The sequence below is a fragment of the Ictidomys tridecemlineatus genome, chromosome 4 (assembly GCF_052094955.1).
Source record: "Ictidomys tridecemlineatus isolate mIctTri1 chromosome 4, mIctTri1.hap1, whole genome shotgun sequence".
NCBI classification, from domain to species: domain Eukaryota; kingdom Metazoa; phylum Chordata; class Mammalia; order Rodentia; family Sciuridae; genus Ictidomys; species Ictidomys tridecemlineatus.
This window is the reverse complement of record NC_135480.1, coordinates 76595194-76612880: the sequence shown is the minus strand read 5'-3', so window position 1 is coordinate 76612880 and position 17687 is coordinate 76595194. Positions and strand designations below refer to the sequence as shown.

At 36.1% G+C, this 17687-nt stretch overlaps 1 protein-coding gene across 1 annotated transcript; it reads left to right on the top strand.

Annotated features, from left to right (window-relative positions):
• Nucleotides 1-7749: 7749 nt before the first annotated feature.
• LOC144376687 (tripartite motif-containing protein 64-like) lies at nucleotides 7750-17687 on the top strand. The gene is made up of 7 exons (XM_078044947.1): nucleotides 7750-8160; nucleotides 8930-9025; nucleotides 9680-9910; nucleotides 10699-10721; nucleotides 11620-11717; nucleotides 12764-12913; nucleotides 17233-17687. Exons 1-7 carry the CDS (start codon nucleotides 7750-7752, stop codon nucleotides 17685-17687), a joined length of 1464 nt encoding a protein of 487 aa, XP_077901073.1.

Sequence of the window (17687 nt, the reverse complement as noted above, 5' to 3'; positions counted from 1 at the left end):
GTGAGGATCAAAGACATTTAGCTAAATTCCGTCTGAGAATTTAAAAATAAGAATATATTTTATATAATATATATTATATATATATATATATTACACGCACATAAGGATGGGGATGTAGCTCAGTTTTAAAGCACCCCTGTGTTCAATTCCCAGTACCAATAAATAAAATAATTGAATTTTAAAATAATAAAGGGCTGGGATGTAGTTCAGTAGGAAAGTATCCCTGAGTTAGGAGAAAAAAAAAAAAAACAAGTAGGAAATAAAAAAGAACCTACTATGTATTTTCCCAAAGTATTTATAAAGTTGTTGTAAAGGTGTTGAGAATAAAAGGATTCAATTTTATTATTCTGTTTTTCAATATTTAAATAAATCATGATGAATTAGTTTCTGGTTCTTGTGTAATTGCAAAGGAAAATCCAAATATGCGTTTGCATTGTTTGTGAGAAAACAATGAAGGTTCTTGTACAATTTAAAAAAACTTGGAAAGCTGACTTTTAATTCTGCCTAGAGAAATAAGGACCAACTTATCTGAGAAAATGTACCCAAGTTCCTTCCAAGGTGGATCTGAAAACTGATCAGAGAGAGAAGAAATGTTCAGGTTTGTTTCACTTTCCTTTGAACTCTTCACTGATCTTTTAGTCTTCCAACTAAAACCACCTGGGTACACTTCCATCTACAATCAAATGGGTACACTCTTCACTGGTATCTACTGCCAACACGCAAATGAGGAAAATATTGGACTTGTTACCTGGCAATGTTCTCTCAAACCCTGATGTTATTTGTTTGTTTGTTTGTTTGTTTCTGGTGAATCTTAGATTCAGAGACCCTGAAATCAAGTTTGTTTAGAAGTTGCGGGTGGGTGGATGGCAGAAGCCAACAATGGACCCTAATTTGCATATTTTCACACAGAACTGGGTCCCAATTTAGGGCTGCTCCTTAATAAATTTCCTTCTGCAGCTCTAACCAAGAAGCGCAATCCAGCAGCACTGCTTTCCTGCAGCGAGCTCTCCTGGGTTCTCCCACCTGAAGTGTACAGCGCGCGGGCTCGGATAGGCTCGCCGAGCCACAGTGGCATCATAGAAGCTGTTTGGATGCAGGATATCAAATCCTGGGTCCAGCAAAAGGGCGCCAGTTCTGCCAGTGCTCTGCATGCACTTCGACTCCGGAACTCATCCTTCACACTGTCCTACCTGCTCTGCTCTGTTCTGTCTTTGAAAATTTCGAGTCCTTTCATGCATCAGATGGAACATCTTTTCATGTGTTTGGAAATTTTTGATATCCTTTGCCCATTTTAATTAAGCCGTTGCTTTAAATGAACTCTTTAAATATTGAAGGACCTCAGTCTCTAAATAGATTGTATTGTTTTCTAAGTTGTGTATATATCAACAAGTCATTTCTATATACATGAAACAATGGGCATAGGGAATGTATTCAAAATTCCATATTCAATAGGGAAATGTATTCAAAATTAAGACTTGCAGGGACCTCCATGGTTCGGAATTTTCTGGCTGTGTCTAACTTTATATCCTTCATTTATTCCACTCTTGTGTCAGCTCACTCCCCACTCAATGGTTCAGTTCAGTCATTTAAACGTACACTTTCTCCCACTTGATTATCCCTGCCCACCACACCCTAATCATGTTTTGTCTCTAAAGTCAGATTTTTTTTCTTATACTAATAGGGGTAAACTCGTCAGCATTTATGATCACAGTAACAGTATTTTCCTTCATAATACTCAACCTTATTGAAGGTAAGTGATTATTCCTTACCCTATCTATTTAATGCCTTGCTCTAGAAATAGATATTTGCTCTTTCCCGAGAGCAGTTCGTTTCCATAGATTCGTCTGCTTTTTTAGTGGTCTATCCTTGATGCCTAGAACATGTTGTTACTAAGTAAGGAATAAAAGAATGCATTCCAATTTATCAGTCACTGAATAAAATACATACTAACAAACAAAAAGACTTCAATTATAGTGAAAGCAGCTGACATTAAACTCTCAATTTCCATTAGACATCAACACTTAATCATGTAATTTGAGGGAGTGATATACTTCTTTGAACTAATCCAACATTTATATATGTATTTGTTTATTTACTTATGGTTCTGAAAATTTTCTTTCCCAGGAGTACTAACCACTGATCCATGTTCCCAGAACTATTTCTATTTTGTTTTGAGAGAGGGTCTCCTAAATTACTTAGGGCCTGGCTAAGTAATTTAGGCCTTGCCTGGACTGTATATTCCTCCTGCCTCAACTTCCATAGTAGCTGAATTATAGGCAGAGGCTGTCATGCTTAAACATTAATATTTTAAGAGCAATATATGGTGGGTATCATAGTGTGTGCCTGTAGTTCAAAGGAATTAGAGGCTACCTGAGCAATACAGTGAGGCAGTATATAAAAATTTTTCTTTTAAAAAGCAAATGCACGGCTGGGAATGAGGATCAAGTGGTATCGCACTCGCCAGACATGCGTGAGGCGCTGGGTTTGATCCTCAGAACCACATTCAAATAAAATAAAGATGTTGTGTCCACCAAAAACTAAAAAAAAAATTACTAAATTCTCTCTCAAAAAAAATCAAATGCAGCACAGTGTTACATAATCTATTTCACAAAACTTTTAAATTTGATCTTATATTTTTATTTGGCCAATAAAATCATATAAACTCATGTAAACATGATACTTTGAAGTACAGACACATTGTGAAATCACCAAACCTATCTAATTAATCTATGCATAACCTATTCATCACATAGCTATTTTGTAATAAGAATACTTAACATCCTCCAGGCATGGTGGTGCAGGCTTATAATCACAGCTGTTGAAGAGGCTGAGGCCAGAGAGTCACAAGTTCAAAGTCAGCCTCAGTAACACAGTGAGGCCCTAACGAATGCTCCTTGTTTTAATTTTTTTTTAAAAAAAAATATTGGGGACTTGGATCAGTGGTTAAGTTCCACTGGGTTCTATCCTTGGTATGTATGTATGTATGATGTATAAGTAAGTAAGCAAGTAAATAAATAAATAAATAAAATACTTGACATCCACTGCTATACTATTTTCCAAACACACAATGTATTATTATTAAATATACTCACCATGTTGGACAATGGCTAAATTCTCCATATATACTAATCAACAAAAATCTTCAATTACACTGAAAGCAGCCCACATTAAATGATCAATTTGCAGGAGATATTAATTTAATCATGAAATTTGAGGGAATGCACCACTTCTTTGAACTAATACAGCATTTATGTATGTACTTGCATATTTGTTTTTGGTCCTGACAATTGAATCTAGTTAATGTCATAACAAGCCAAAAATCAGTGATGGAAAAACAAGGATTTACTGCACAGCTGCCCTGACACCCAGTAGACAATGTTTTTATTGTAGCTTAAATCAAAGACTATGTATGTGCTTAGTGCTCAGTCATCCATAAGTGTTGACAAAAGAAGGGTCTAGGTTAAGTGGGACTAGGTTAAGCATTAATTCAGTATTTTGAAATCAGCTCCCAAAGTAACTGCCATTCAAGTCTATTGATTCTCCACCAAGACAAACTGCCAATCCTGAGAAAAGTGCCTCACTCATAGCCAAAAAACTGTACCTTCTTTTTAAAAGCAGATTACAATTTTTTGCCCATGGGTTATTTGATTCTCATTTTCCCCTGTGGAGAGTGTGTGAGTGAGCAGCCCATCCACACTGACAACAGAGGCTTACTGCCCCACATGTGCTCAGTGTGGGGAGATTCAGATTCATAACCAAAAAAGGATGATCCCATTTCATAAATACCTCACAAGACCATCTCCAGGGGTCTTTGTTGCCATAAAAAAATAAGAAATGCTGCTCTAGTTCTTTGTTATAAACTGATTATACATTTTATAACAAATTTTGTATTTGTAAATAAATGATTTTAAAGTATTTTAGGATATTTTGCTGTCTTAATGATAGGTAAAAGTTTACAGGGTGCTTACTGTGCCCCAGGTAATGCATTAATCCTGGCCTTTTTAATATTCATAACACCTTTCTGAAGTGCTAAAATTATGGAGAAATTAATTTTTTAAGAATGAAATTAAGCTTGAAAAAAAAGAAGATTTAAAAATTAATCTAGAAGAGAATAAAGAGCTCAAGACTACCTAGTAACCTAACTATGTCTTGGGATTAACTCAGAAAATCAAGTATAGAAGAACTTAATTAAGCTTCTCATTAATATTTTCCATCTCTAAAAACCTGAAACCAGGGTGTTACTTAAGACTGAGGACTAGAGATTGGCTTGGTGCTACACACCTTTAATCCCATCAACTCAATAGGCTGAGACAGAGAATTGCAAGTTTGAAGCCAGACTCAGCTATTTTGTGAGATTGTAAGCAACCTAGTAAGACCTGGTCTCAAAATAAATAACTTTAACAGGCTGGAGATATAACCCAGTGGCAAAGCACCACTGGAACCAGTTTCCAATATTATGAACGAACAAAAAAATATATATAATCAAACAATTGAGAACAGGAAAAATACTTGAGAACAAGAAAAACACTGAAGAATAATTCTGAAGCTTTACTGGAAGCAGAATCATTCATTATTCCTCTAACATGTTGATTTCTATTATTTCATCATTCTTAGTACAATATGGCTGTGTTTATGTGTGTGTGCGTGTGTGAGTGTGTGTGTGTTTGAGTGTGTATCTTATCATTTTCTTATCTGAAACTTTAAAAAATACAATCCATCGGATTTAGGGCAGATCTTTCTCCTTATGAAATTACCTATGACACTTGGGTTTTTTAAAAAACAGAACTTTGGTAGATGCCAAAGAAACACAAAGTGGATGAGCTTGAAAGTTTACATCTACCACACTGCCAAGCTCCATCCCAGTTTATAACAAAAGAAAGTCCTAAACTTAACTCTGCCACAGGTCTGCTTTTGGTTAACTAAACATTTCTTTAATTGAATAGAAAAAATTTACCCCCAATTTAGTGTAGGTTTGAGAAGCCTTATTTCCTTAATACTTTTGATGATACTCTACCACTTAACTACATTTCCATAGCTGAGGTCAAATGGGTGCATCACTGTGTCATACAATGTTTTTCACTGTTGGTTCAGTGGTAAGGAGTACCAAAGAGAGAGAGAGAGAGAGAGAGAGAGAGAGAGAGAGAGAGAGAGAGAGAGAGAGAGAGAGAGAGAGAGAAACAAAAAAACAAAAACAAAAGAAGTAACAGAAAAGCAAGAAATCAAAATCAATCAGATATTTCAAACTTTAAACACCAGTAGAAAAATAAATCAATGTTTTCTTAATTGAGAAGTTATTGTTGTAAAACAAAGTATTATTTAATAAAATAATTGTTTCAGTTAAAATGTCTCTTTGGAAAACCTAAGTCATGTGAACTTTCTTGTGTCTTACCCCAAATCTCATCAAAGTTGTTTACTCTATTATATAAAGCCAATCACTGTGATCTCATAGTGTAATCCAGCACTTTTAGAAGAGGTTATCTATAGTGGGTGTGGTCTTAGGTGAGTATCAGGTATTTAAGTAGGGCACTTCTCTGGAGAATGGTTCTTCCTCTGAGGTTTCTGTAAGGAGCAGCTCAAATTTTCAGCTGCTGAGCTTTGAAGACCTGAGTGTTACTGACAAATTTTCCTCACTTCCAGACGTGAGTTTTCTTAGAGCAGACTCTGGTGAGTTGGATACTTAGAAGAAAGGCTTTTCAGTTTACTTTCTTTCCTAAAAATTGTTTGAATTTACTTTTCAACTTAATTGGGTTTGTCCAAGTAAAAAACCTTCTTTGTTTTTGCTGATATATATACATACCTTTTTAAAAATATTTGTCTCTGTAAAGTTATCTGAATAATTTTTATTCTATTACCTTGTGTTTTATTAGATTTTCCAGGTCTGAAATGAAATATTTTTGCAGTTTTATCAAATTTAGAACCCATATAATGCTTAAAATGTTCAACATATTTTAGCATGTAATATTATTATGCGAATATATTTAGATCTTTTTTTTTTTTTAGTGAGTACCAAACATTGCATTCAGAGGCACTCATCCATTGTGCCATGTCACCTGCCATATTTTGTATTTTTTTTAGAGACAGGGTCCTATTGAGTTGCTTTGTTCCTAGATTTTGCTGAGGCAGGCTTTGAACACTCCATCCTCTGGCCTCAGGCTCCAGAGCCGCTGCGATTAAAGGTGTGTGCCACCATGGTTGGCTTAGAATTTTAAGGTATAGATTTGGTTGTAAAACTCTTGATGTGAAAGTTTTATTTGCTGTCCCTTTAAAACCTTCAGTTTGCAATCTAGATTTGACAAGTACCCCAGTGGATGCAACAAACTTGTAGAGTTTTTCAAGTGGGAAGCTTGATCACTGGATAAAAAAACTAGAAATTAAGATGAATTGATCATCAATGCATCTCTAAACTGAAGGGTAGTCTCTGGAGAGGAAAGCACCATGGTTACCATTGTTAATTAATGCTCTCTCACTCTCACTGTCACCATTTTTTTTTTTTTTTTGGTATTGGGGATTGAACTCAGGGCTAATCTACCACTGTATTACAACTCATTTTGAAATGGCCTCACTGAGGTGCCCAGGCTGGCCTTGGACTTAGTGTCCCTTTGCCTCAGTCTCCCCAACAGCTGGAATAGTTGGCATGTGCCACTGCACTGGGGTTTCCTGTTGATTTTATTTAAATAACAATGGATGAATTATTGCTGATTATTACTGTAGAATGTGCATCCATCTTCTGAAAATATGAAGGTACTCTGATGTTCAGAACTGATTCTGAGAAATATTATTTTCTTTAATGAGAAGTAATAGAAATTTTCTTTTTAATTTCCTATTCAGTCCTTGGGCTAAAACTCAGGACATTACAAATGCTGGGCAAGTGCTCTCCCACTGATTACATCCCCAGAATTTATATTCTAATTTTCAATTTAAAACTTAATTCATTTCTTATTGGTAATAAGGATTGAAGACAGGATTTCTCTACAATTGACTTACATTTGCAACCCTTTATTTTGTATTTTGAGACAGTATGCCAATAAATTGCTGAATTTGGCCTCACACTTTTAATCCTCCTGCCTCAGCCTCCAAAATAGCTGGTTAAGAGGTGCATTGATACTTCCCACTTTCATTTTCTTTTTTGAAATATATTGGTTAGTTATGGTTTGAAGCATAAATTTACCTGTTTGTAGTTTCGGGTGTTGTAAGTTGAAGCCAACAGTGATTAAGTCAAACAATCTTCAAATGAATTAAACTTACTTTTAATTGTCTTTAGAAAAGTACATCTATGGGTTGAGAGGTGGAAAGCATAGACATATGTCATAAAGACTGTCTTTACATTTACTATAGTCATTGAATCAGAGAGAGAGAGAGAGAGAGAGAGAGAGAGAGAGAGAGAGATTGATTTTACATGGGTATCCAGAGCAAACACGTAATGTAAGTAAGTCTGAAATCATCCTAAACTTTATTTGTCCCAGTATTAAACTTGCCCAAATTAATGAGAAAGTTGTTTTTTTTTTAAATCTAGATCATGCTCATCTCATTTTGTCATTTGTGTCATAGAAGGTACTCAACCTGTCTATAGTTTTTATATCTAGGTTTGTATTGCAGGAAGTTAATCGAAAGATTATGCATGACTCTACTGAAAAAGCAGTGACCAAAGCCCTTTTATAATTGTAATTTTTTCTTCAAGATAGAAGGATAACACTCTCTTGTCTCCCACTTTCCTGTCGCTCCACCCTCTATATTTTTGGTTTCAGAAACATGGATTCTCATACCTTGCAAGACTTCCAGAGTGCACTCACATGCACCGTTTGCATGAATTACTTCTTAGAACCCATTACTATAGACTGTGGACACACCTTTTGCCGACCCTGCCTCTACTTCTGCTGGGAGGAAGCCCAAACACCCAGGTGCTGCCCTGAGTGCAGAAAAATAGCAGAGAAGACAGACTCCAGGACCAACACTGCCCTCAAGAAGCTGGCCTCTCACACCAGACAGGCCAGACCTCGCTCTGTCAGCAGCTCTGGGGAGCAGCTCTGCAGGAGAAATGGGGAGACAAAGGGGCTCTTCTGTGAGGTGGACAAGATCCTGCTCTCTGCACCCTGCTCTGAATCACCTGAACATGCGGTTCATAGCTACAGCCCAGTTGCCTGCATGGCAGAGGAGAACAGGGTGAGTGATGTAACTTAGAACCTGTAGGGTACAGATCAAAGAGAAGAATGAAGACTCATGATAATGAGGCAGATAAGCATGCAGATGGTAGAGGTGGTGATGTTTCTGTGAAAATGTGCTGCATAAATGCTGATCAATTTGACACTAAAATCATAAGTAAGTTAAATGCTCATGAAGGGAATTTCCTCAAGAAATATTGTTTAAAAAACAGGACATGGTGGCTATGCCAATAATTCTAGCTCTTCAGCAAATGTAGGCAGGAGGATGCTAAGTTTGCGGCCAACTTGGGCATCTTAGCAAGACACTCTCCTTCTTTTCTTTTTTTAAAGGGCTGGGATATAGTGCAGAGGTAAATTATTGAGTACTATGTGTGAAAATTTTTTTCAGTATCCAGTACCAAAAAACAAATTAAAAAGTAAATATATTGTCCAAATGTGTAAAATTGAGCATCAGTACAGCAGATGGCTAGCACTAGGAACATGAACTTCTGTAACTGAGGCCTAAACCCTTTTATAGTGACACTATATAAAAACTGCTTTCTTGGAAAATAGATTGTATTATTTATGGACTCCTTTAAAAATCTTATTTTTCTCTTCTACTTTACCCAATAGTAAAATTAATAGTAAAATTAATTTGTACTATTTTGTAAAAATTGACTCTCTAAAACTCAAGATTACTGTTCTAGCAAACACAGCTTTATTCTAGCTCACAAAAGATGAAGCCTACAAGACTGTCTTCCCAATCACTAAAGCCTATGGTAATTTTGCAGGAGAAAATTGTAAAGAAAATGGATCCTTTATGGCAAAAGTCTCAGGAGATGCAAGATAATCTAAATAAAGAAATTAGAAAATCTGAGTCCTTTGTGGTAAGTTTGAAAAGGTTTTATTTTTATGCACATTAAAACGATGCTATCAGCTGAATTGGAGCTAATATTGAAGGATAGTGTTTTCCTCTCAGACAAGGCATTGACATCCAGTAATATTAAAAATGTAGTGGACAACACAAGCTAGTGTTAAGAATACTAGTATATAGGGTGAATGAGGTCTGACTGTTTTTTCTTGTACAACTTTGGAGATTTGGATAAATCTTCCCAGACACTGAGAATAAGACAGTCTTAGTTTTAGAGTTGGAAGAGAAATAGATTTTCAGCTATTGGCAAAGTGGAATATTTTTTAAATTCACAAAACTGTGTGTATATAAATATTTTAAAATATGTGGAAGAATCAGACAAAGGAACAAAAATAAAAGAGAAGATTGAGGTAAAGAAGAAATAATTCATTAAGAACACTGAAGTGGCATCATAGGGAGATAGGCTGGTATCCTGCAGAGATCTTGATTTAATCAGGAGAGAGACAAAAAGTAGAAAGCCCAGTAGACAGTACTAGTAAATATTTAAGACACTTTGCAGGCATCAGGTAGGTGGAAAGTATATGAAGTACTTGCTTGATGTTAAGACAATAATATTTGAAGTTTTACATTTTCTTTTGAATGTAATCTTTTTTAATGAATATATCTGCAGGACTATGTAGTTTTAAGGAGGAACATGATCAAAGTTCAATATCAAATGATGCATCAGTTTCTCCTTGAAGAGGAGAGATTTCAACTGGAGACACTAGAAAGAGAAGCACAGGAAATTTTACAGCAACTCAGAGACAGTGCGATCAGAATGGCCCAACACAGGGAAAAGCTGAAGGAAATGTACAGAGAGCTGACGGAGTTGTTCCACAAATCTGACATGGAGTTGCTCCAGGTGACCAAGGAGGGTTTTTCCTGAGAGAGGAATTCTTGTCTGGGCAATGTTGTCTGCAGACCCCACTGTGCTGAGCTGAGTGACAGGAGATCCTTTATACCTATCATTGTTCAATCACTTGTCTCTGTATATTCTGTTAATCTTGAGAGACTGTAAGTCATTTAGAAGGTAAATAAGACAAAATTCTTCTATCATTAAGACTATGATACCCACAGCGAATTATCCAAAACTTAGTGATCATAGGAAAGTTAATTTTGTTGAGGAAATATTCAGTTTATGTTTCCCAACTCCATTATCACACTCTATTCTCCTGCCCAAAAGCAGCTGAGGCTTTGCCGCTCTCTTAGACAAGATGTACAGAGTTTGTTTATCACTTACAATGCACTATTTTTCAAATAGGTCCCTGTTTAGTTTTAATTTTCAGAGATGGTCAAATATGTTTTGGGAACTAAGACAGGAGTCAAGTGACACTGGAAACTAGGTCCTGTTGCATCAGTGCACATATCCTTTGTAAGCTCCATCCTTCTCAGTGCACACCAAGGCTGTCTTTCACATTTAATTTTGGCTTTGGTATTAACATAGTCTAACGTGATTACTCAGAGAAAAAATGTTACACACACACATAAACACTCATACACACACATACACACACACACACACACACACACACAGAGAGAGAGAGAGAGAGAGAGAGAGAGAGAGAGAGAGAGAGAGAACAAAGCACCAGAGAAAATGCAGAAAACAGTGTTCACTTTATTAATATTATTTGTTTCTTTTTTTCCTTTTAGGACTTAGGGGACATATTTGGAAGGTGAGTTTTATGTAGTAATCTCTGGTTTATGAGAAACTTGTTTTTATCTTGAAGAAGAGAGATTTTTGTTTTCAGTTATTAACATCTTTGTCTGTAGATATTTAATATTTTGTTTGAAAAGAAGCTCTGAGGTAATATGTTCCTTGGTCTCAAAAATGTCCTTTTGTGGATGAATTCAACTATACCTAAGAATGATTTGGTGTTCTGGGCTTTGTTGCACCCATTCCTTCTATGGACTCCAGCCCAGTCCCAATAAACCTAAGGAGATTTTCACAAGGTATCACACAAAAGAATCCAATTCTAGTGAGGTAGAATATAAACAAGATAGGAAAGAATAATTCTCCCTAGGATAGGAAAAGGAGGGGAGCTTCATTATCATGAGTAACAATGACCAGATCCTGTTTCATCATGGCAAAATCCTTTTTCAGAGGGGAAGGCCTGCCTAAGAACCCTCAGGATCAGTGCTACCAGGCTGTACTAGATTCCCTCCATGGGCAGAGAAGATGAAAGTTGCTGGCTCAAGGAACTTTCCCATTTATAAACCAATGACTGTATCATTGGTGACCTCTGTGGACCAAAAGTCCCAAAAGTTGAACAATCTGCTTTCTGTATGATATCCAGGATCTTTGCATTTCTCAAGGTTGATTCAGAAATACAGGGAGGGGATGGCAATTTTTTTTAAGTTTGATAATGTTTGAGAAGAATAAAGACTGGATATTAGTGCATCTGATTTAGAAAAAAAAAAGTATTATACAATCCCCAAAGTGTTGAATAAAATGTATACCTAATTCACCAACATGGGCAATTTCTACAATATCTTGGATTAAAAGTGGTAATTTTGTAATGATTTTGTGTTTGATCTTTGGTTTGAAAGTGTAACTGATGTCATTCTTTACAGAATCGAGTTGCTGGAGATGCAGAAGCTCCAGCCAGTGAACCCAGAGCTCTCTTCATTACACATCACTGGAATCTTGGATATGCTAAACAAGTTCCGAGGTAGGAATGGGCCCTGTGGCATTCAGGTTCAATTATTTTAGTAGGTTCCTCAAAAAAGATGCTTTCCATTTTTAATTTTTTGAAATGAAACATTTATATCTTCTTTTCCTGTCTGGTCATAATACAATGATCTAGACCACATTGGTTAACTTGTAGTTCAGATACATATTTTAATTATGATACAAACAGTACAAGAGAAGGAATATTATTGGTGTTTTGTGGCTATTAAGCAATACAATGCTTACTTCTCAGAGTAGCCATAAATATATTGTGTTATTTCAGTTTATTCTAATTTTGAAGATTTAAATATGATATTTGTGGTTTTCAATCTATTATATATTCAAGTGTATTTATGATGTGCAATGAGCAAATAATAATTACTATTTATAAAATATAAGTTTTTAATAAACCAAAAAAATGACTAAATTTCTCATAAATGGAACAATTTTAATACCATGAGATGGAAATCAAAACAATTGAAAGGTAAGTGATCTTTGAACATGACCCAGACATGTTTGTGCCCCACTAGAGAAGAGTCTAGATATCAGAAGGCTGAAATCCAACTTTCATTGAATGTATGTTCTCAGTAGATAATGTAATTCAGAGATTCTTTTCAGTAAAGGGTACAGGTGGTTGCTTTTCCTCAAATTATTTGATGTGTGATAATGAAGCGGGCACAATCATAGCAAAGTGATGTCTACTTATTAATGGTATTAAAAACAACTCAAGAAGAGATTTCAATTAAAGAAAAAAGGACTTTTGGGTTTTTTTCTGAAACAAACCATCCAAAGGTAGATATTAAATCCCCCTTCATATAGCAGAGAATACCTTCAGTTTTCTTTTGATTTCCAAAATAATTTAAAGATTTCTGGGTGCTAATGAGGGCATAGGAACCATTCTTCATACATGATTGAGTTTGAAATCTCTCTACTCTCTAGAGTTTCTTTAAGGAGGAGTCAATAAAGAGATTGATTAGGTAGATAATCTTTGCCCAAGGCATGCAGACACCATTTACTGATCTGATTTTTTTTTTTTTTTTTTTGCAGTACACAATAGACTTATTCAAGGATGGGCCAATCGCTATATGAGTCTTCCTGATGAAATCAGAAATAGGATATTTGGAGGTGATGGTGCAACTGAAAATCCCCAGACACTGGAGAGTTATGTTATATGGGGTGTTGAGGCTTTTAACTCTGGTAAACACTATTGGGAGGTGGATGTGGGGAACACCTCCAACTGGATTATAGGTGTTTGTAAAGATTTTACAAGTGACAGTTTTGAATTTAAGAAAGGTTTTGTCTTATTTTCCTCAAAGAAGAACAATCACTGTATTCTCTCCACCAACTCCCCATCTTTAATTCATTATTTGCAAAGGCCTGCAGGTCGAGTTGGAGTATTTCTTGATTATGAAAATGAAACTCTGAGCTTCTATGATATTTGCCGAGGTTCCCTCATTTACAGTTTCTTTTCTTCTTCCTTCACATCCCCTCTAACTCCTTTTTTTGTCTTTGGTTCTCCATAAAATTGAGATTTTTTTAGGCATGGTTTCACATGCCCTTAATCTTTGCTACACAGGAAGCTGTGGCAGGAGGACCACAAGTTTTGAGGACAGAATGGAAATTTAAAATAGAGATAAAAATGGGGGTCAAAGGACAGTTGAAGGTCAGTAGTAGAGCACTTTCCTAACTTGTGTGAGTCTGTGTTCATCCACAGTAATGAGGAAAGAAAAAATAAAGAAAGAAATTTGTAAAAATGAGAGAAAAAACTGAGAAAATTCAAAAAACTATGATAATTTGTTGGTGAATGCCCAAGTCTGAAGAAACTGTGTTCTTGGAAGTTATGTTACATGCCTACACATGATGTCTGGGGGTCTGTTTTAACTTAAGGAAGTATAATCATTTTAAGGCCATAAATTGTGATAACCACATTGAATTTATAAATTTGTTCATTAAATTTTATTTTAATAAAGTGTTGTGAAACCACCATTAAATGATTTGAGGTTATTTTTCAGTCCCTTCAAAGAAATTCAATACCTATTAACATTAACTTCCCACTCATTCCCACTTTGCACTACCTGGAATTCTCTTAACTGTTTAGGTTTTTATGGATTTGTGTATTTCAGAAAGTTCATGAAAATGGATATGTGTTGTTTTTGTATCTTTTCTCACTTAGTATAAAACTGTCAAGGCTCATCAACAATGCAACCTATGAGTTTAATATACATTTTTTAAATCAAACCTGTGGCAGAAGGATGAAATGATTTATATCTTAGCTTCTTAATGAACAGAACGCAGCTAAAGTGATTAGATTTCTCTCAAGTCTGACCTAGCTGGATAGATCTAGGTATCTGACAGATAATTTCTGCAAGTCCTAGTCATTCATCATATCTCAGTTCAAAGGTTTTTCAACAAAGTCATCCTGCCTCCATATACCAGGATAGTTTCTCTTATTCCACACTCCAAGTATACTATGCTATCTTCTAATATTCAACAAATTCTCCTCAAATTGATATTTACTTATTGCCCCTAGACTCCAATTCCAAGATCAGAAGGGTAGTACTACCATATTTTTATTATCCAAAATGCAATTCTTAGAAGGTAATACATGGACTGGGGATGTGGCTCAAGTGGTAGCATGCTCACCTGGCATGCGTGTGGCCCGGGTTCAATCCTCAGCAGCATATACAAACAAAGATATTATGTCCGATGAAAACTAGAAAATAAATATTTAAAAAATTCTCTCTCTCTCTCTCTCTCTTTCTCTTAAATAAAAGAAGGTAATACATGATTCAAATAAAGTGAAAGAGTGGATTAATTAACCAATAAAATTATATCAACAAATACCAGTATAGCACTAAGATTACTTCCCAAAATGCAAATAACAAAGGAAGAAAATACTAATAAATAATTTTAATAAAAGTCAAGTAATAGGTGATTTCCAGATTCATAATCTTTTATGGGCTGCATCTGAAAGTCTCTGAAAGGGCCATGGGTTTAAAGGCTCCTTCCTGAGATGTGCTGTTGGTTCAACAGTTATACAATCTTGGTGGTATGCAAGATGAAAAAGGGTTCCCAGGTGGGTGGCCCCACACCATGAGTAGACCCATGAATTGCAGAAGACTGAGAAGTGTTGAAGATGGGATGCAGACTTTTGTCTCAGCAGTCAGTCAGATCCCTGAGCCCTCCTCAACTAAGCAAGTCTGTTCACTTTCTTACAAATCCACATCCAATGAAGAAAAAACGTGCCAGTTCAAAGTGGTTGCATTTTGTTCCAAAGGAGAAGGCAGCCACACCTCACCTTTGGTTTCTCCTGTTTCCTGTGGCACCCCCCACTGCTCTGCCAGGTGACTGTTATGCCCCATACTCGAGAATAGAGGTAAAAATAGAAGCACAGGTAAGACTGAGGTGGAATCTGAGCTGCTATTCCAAGAGGACCACCTAGAGGAAGGAGTCTCAGGTTATTCAAATGTGGAGCAAGAAGGTGATGATCAGAAACCTGTTTGGAGGGTTAAACTGAAAAGGCTATGTGTTGTGTTAAGGAGGAAATGGATTTGCTGGCACACCTCACAGTGGATGGAATCTGGCACCACTGGGATAACAAAGCCATTCCACCTTCATAAGATTTCTCAGAAGAAGCTGAAGTCTTATGTCATACATAGGCCCAGCCTTCAGAGTGTCCTGAAATTGGCCACCTTATAAGTCTTGCTTGCATATGGAGATTTTTATGCAAACTTGTAGACCATGGACATCCCTTTCATGATCGCATTTGGTCACTAGAAACATAACAATAAGACTATGGATGTGAATGTAGCCATATGCCCAAGCGCGACTGATTTTGGAACCCAGGGTGGAAGAGTGATTTTGAAAGAGTAGCCTTGGCAGTTGGGGAAACTGAAGGCTAGGGGGCATACAGTTACTTTGAGTTGGAAAAACGAATCTCATTTTTAGCCTTTTCGTATCACATGTGTTCAGCTTTCTCTTTTTAACAGATCAGAAAGGATATGTGAACTGCATGATTTTTAGAAGCCCCCCCCCCACAGAAACTATATTTTGAGTGATTTATAACCACATTAAAAAAAAAACAGTGTCAACAATGTAATTTTGTAATGACTTAGAAAACGGTGAAGGATGGCAATGAAAACATAATCTCCAATTTATGATGGGAAGAGCTGCAGATGAGAAATATAATTTTAAAAAGTTATGTTTCCAAATACTTTAAACTGTTACTTTTCTTTGAGGATGCACTCTATTATATGAAAAATTACTATATATATGGAATATAGGCTTACTGTTTTTTGCTTAAAATTTGTCATCAATTCTTCCACTAAAAGAAGCCTTAGGTGAGATAATTTGGCTTCATGACCATGTTTAAAACTTATGAGGCATTTTTTTAAATCATTCTTTTAGTGGTGGTGGGAATAAATTATACTCAGTTCCATCCACCAGAATCCAGTGTTCCCGAGATTTAGTACTCTACTAATGAGCTCAGCCTCACTATTTTCTGTCATGCCTAGTGAGCGGCACAAATCTGTAATCCTTAGCAGCTTGGAGATAGAGGTAGGAGGATTGCAATTTCAAAGCTAGACTCCACAAATTAGCAAGCCTCTGAGCACATTTGTGAAACCCAGTCACAAATATGACTCAGTAGTTAAGTACCCCTGGGTTCAATCTCTGCTACAAAAAAAAATCATTTATCCAACATTCACCTTATGAAACTTATATATTCTGTTGTTCTCTCAAGAACTTTTCAGAGAGGAAAACTATATGAAAAAATAAACCTTCATATAATTAAAAACACAATATTTCATTTTGGTACCTTTACCAACAATCAGTTGATTTTAGATGTCTGTGCTTATGTCTGGGTTCTCTTTTAACCCATAAATTATATACAAAACGAGTCTTTCAAAGACCTTTGTCTTTAAAATAACCTCATCTTCTCTTGTCAAAATGGAGGCCATCAGTTGGCAAATTCTATTTACTCCTCCACTAGTCTATCATCTCTACTTATTTTGTGTTTAACAAGCTGCAAACTTAAAGAAAGTTTAATTATAAACAAAATTTACTAAAATTACACAAGAGCCTGGCAGCCTTTTGACACTCTTCCTGGGCATCATATTTATGATTGTGTGTTGATGGAGAAGAAGCAAGGAAAACACTAAATACAAAGGGGAAGGATGAGGGCTGTTGGGTACTTAGTTAACAAGGAAAAACACAACATGCTGAAAAACTAAGCAGGATTTAGAAGTCAGATGAATTGTGAGTTTCTGACATGTCTTGATAACAATTTTGGACTCAATATAATTATGATAGATCAAAGCACCAGGTATGGTGAGTTAAGGACTAAGAAAATACACACATCCCAATGAAAGAGAAAGCAGCAAAGGAGACTAAGAAGGTAACTTCAGGGAACTACAGTTTATGGTATTTAAAGCAGAGCAAAGCCTGATGAGTGAAAAACAATTACTACATGAACTTTACCATAAACAATAATTCTTTAAAGTTCCTCTCTCTGTCAGTTCTCTCTGTCAGTGCAGCCACCATCTTCTCTGAGGACAGGGCAGTGGCACTCCTTGTACCTGGTGAAGGAGTGAACCCAAGCAGTGCAAGGGCCACAAGGGTATGTAGAGCTCATCATCTGCTACAGCATTTACTTCAATTGCAAGAGGAAGAGCACCTCCAACTTCAAGTGCAAACTTCAGGAATGAAAAGAAAAGCAGAAGTTTGCCAAGAAGAGAGTGGGTTTTTCAAGTTACAGGATCTTAAAGATTCTGAAGCTGTTCATAAAGTCTTCCTTGAAGAAATACAGCTTGGGGAAGAGTTACTACCTCAAGGCAAACTTGAGAAAGCTGCAGACCATCTGACAAATGCAATTGTTGTGTGTGGACAGCTGTGTCAGTTGCTGCCTGTGTTAACAGCAAATTCTTCCACCACAGGTGTTGCAGATGTTGCTAACCAATCTCCCAAAGACTAG

Coding starts and splice junctions, on each gene's coding strand:
- LOC144376687 (XM_078044947.1), top strand. CDS start 7,750: ATGGATTCTCATACCTTGCAAGACTTCCAGAGTGCACTCACATGCACC. Junction 10,722..11,619: donor TTAGGGGACATATTTGGAAG/GTGAGTTTTATG, acceptor CATTCTTTACAG/AATCGAGTTGCTGGAGATGC. Junction 12,914..17,232: donor TGTTGAGGCTTTTAACTCTG/GTAAACACTATT, acceptor TCTCTCTGTCAG/TTCTCTCTGTCAGTGCAGCC.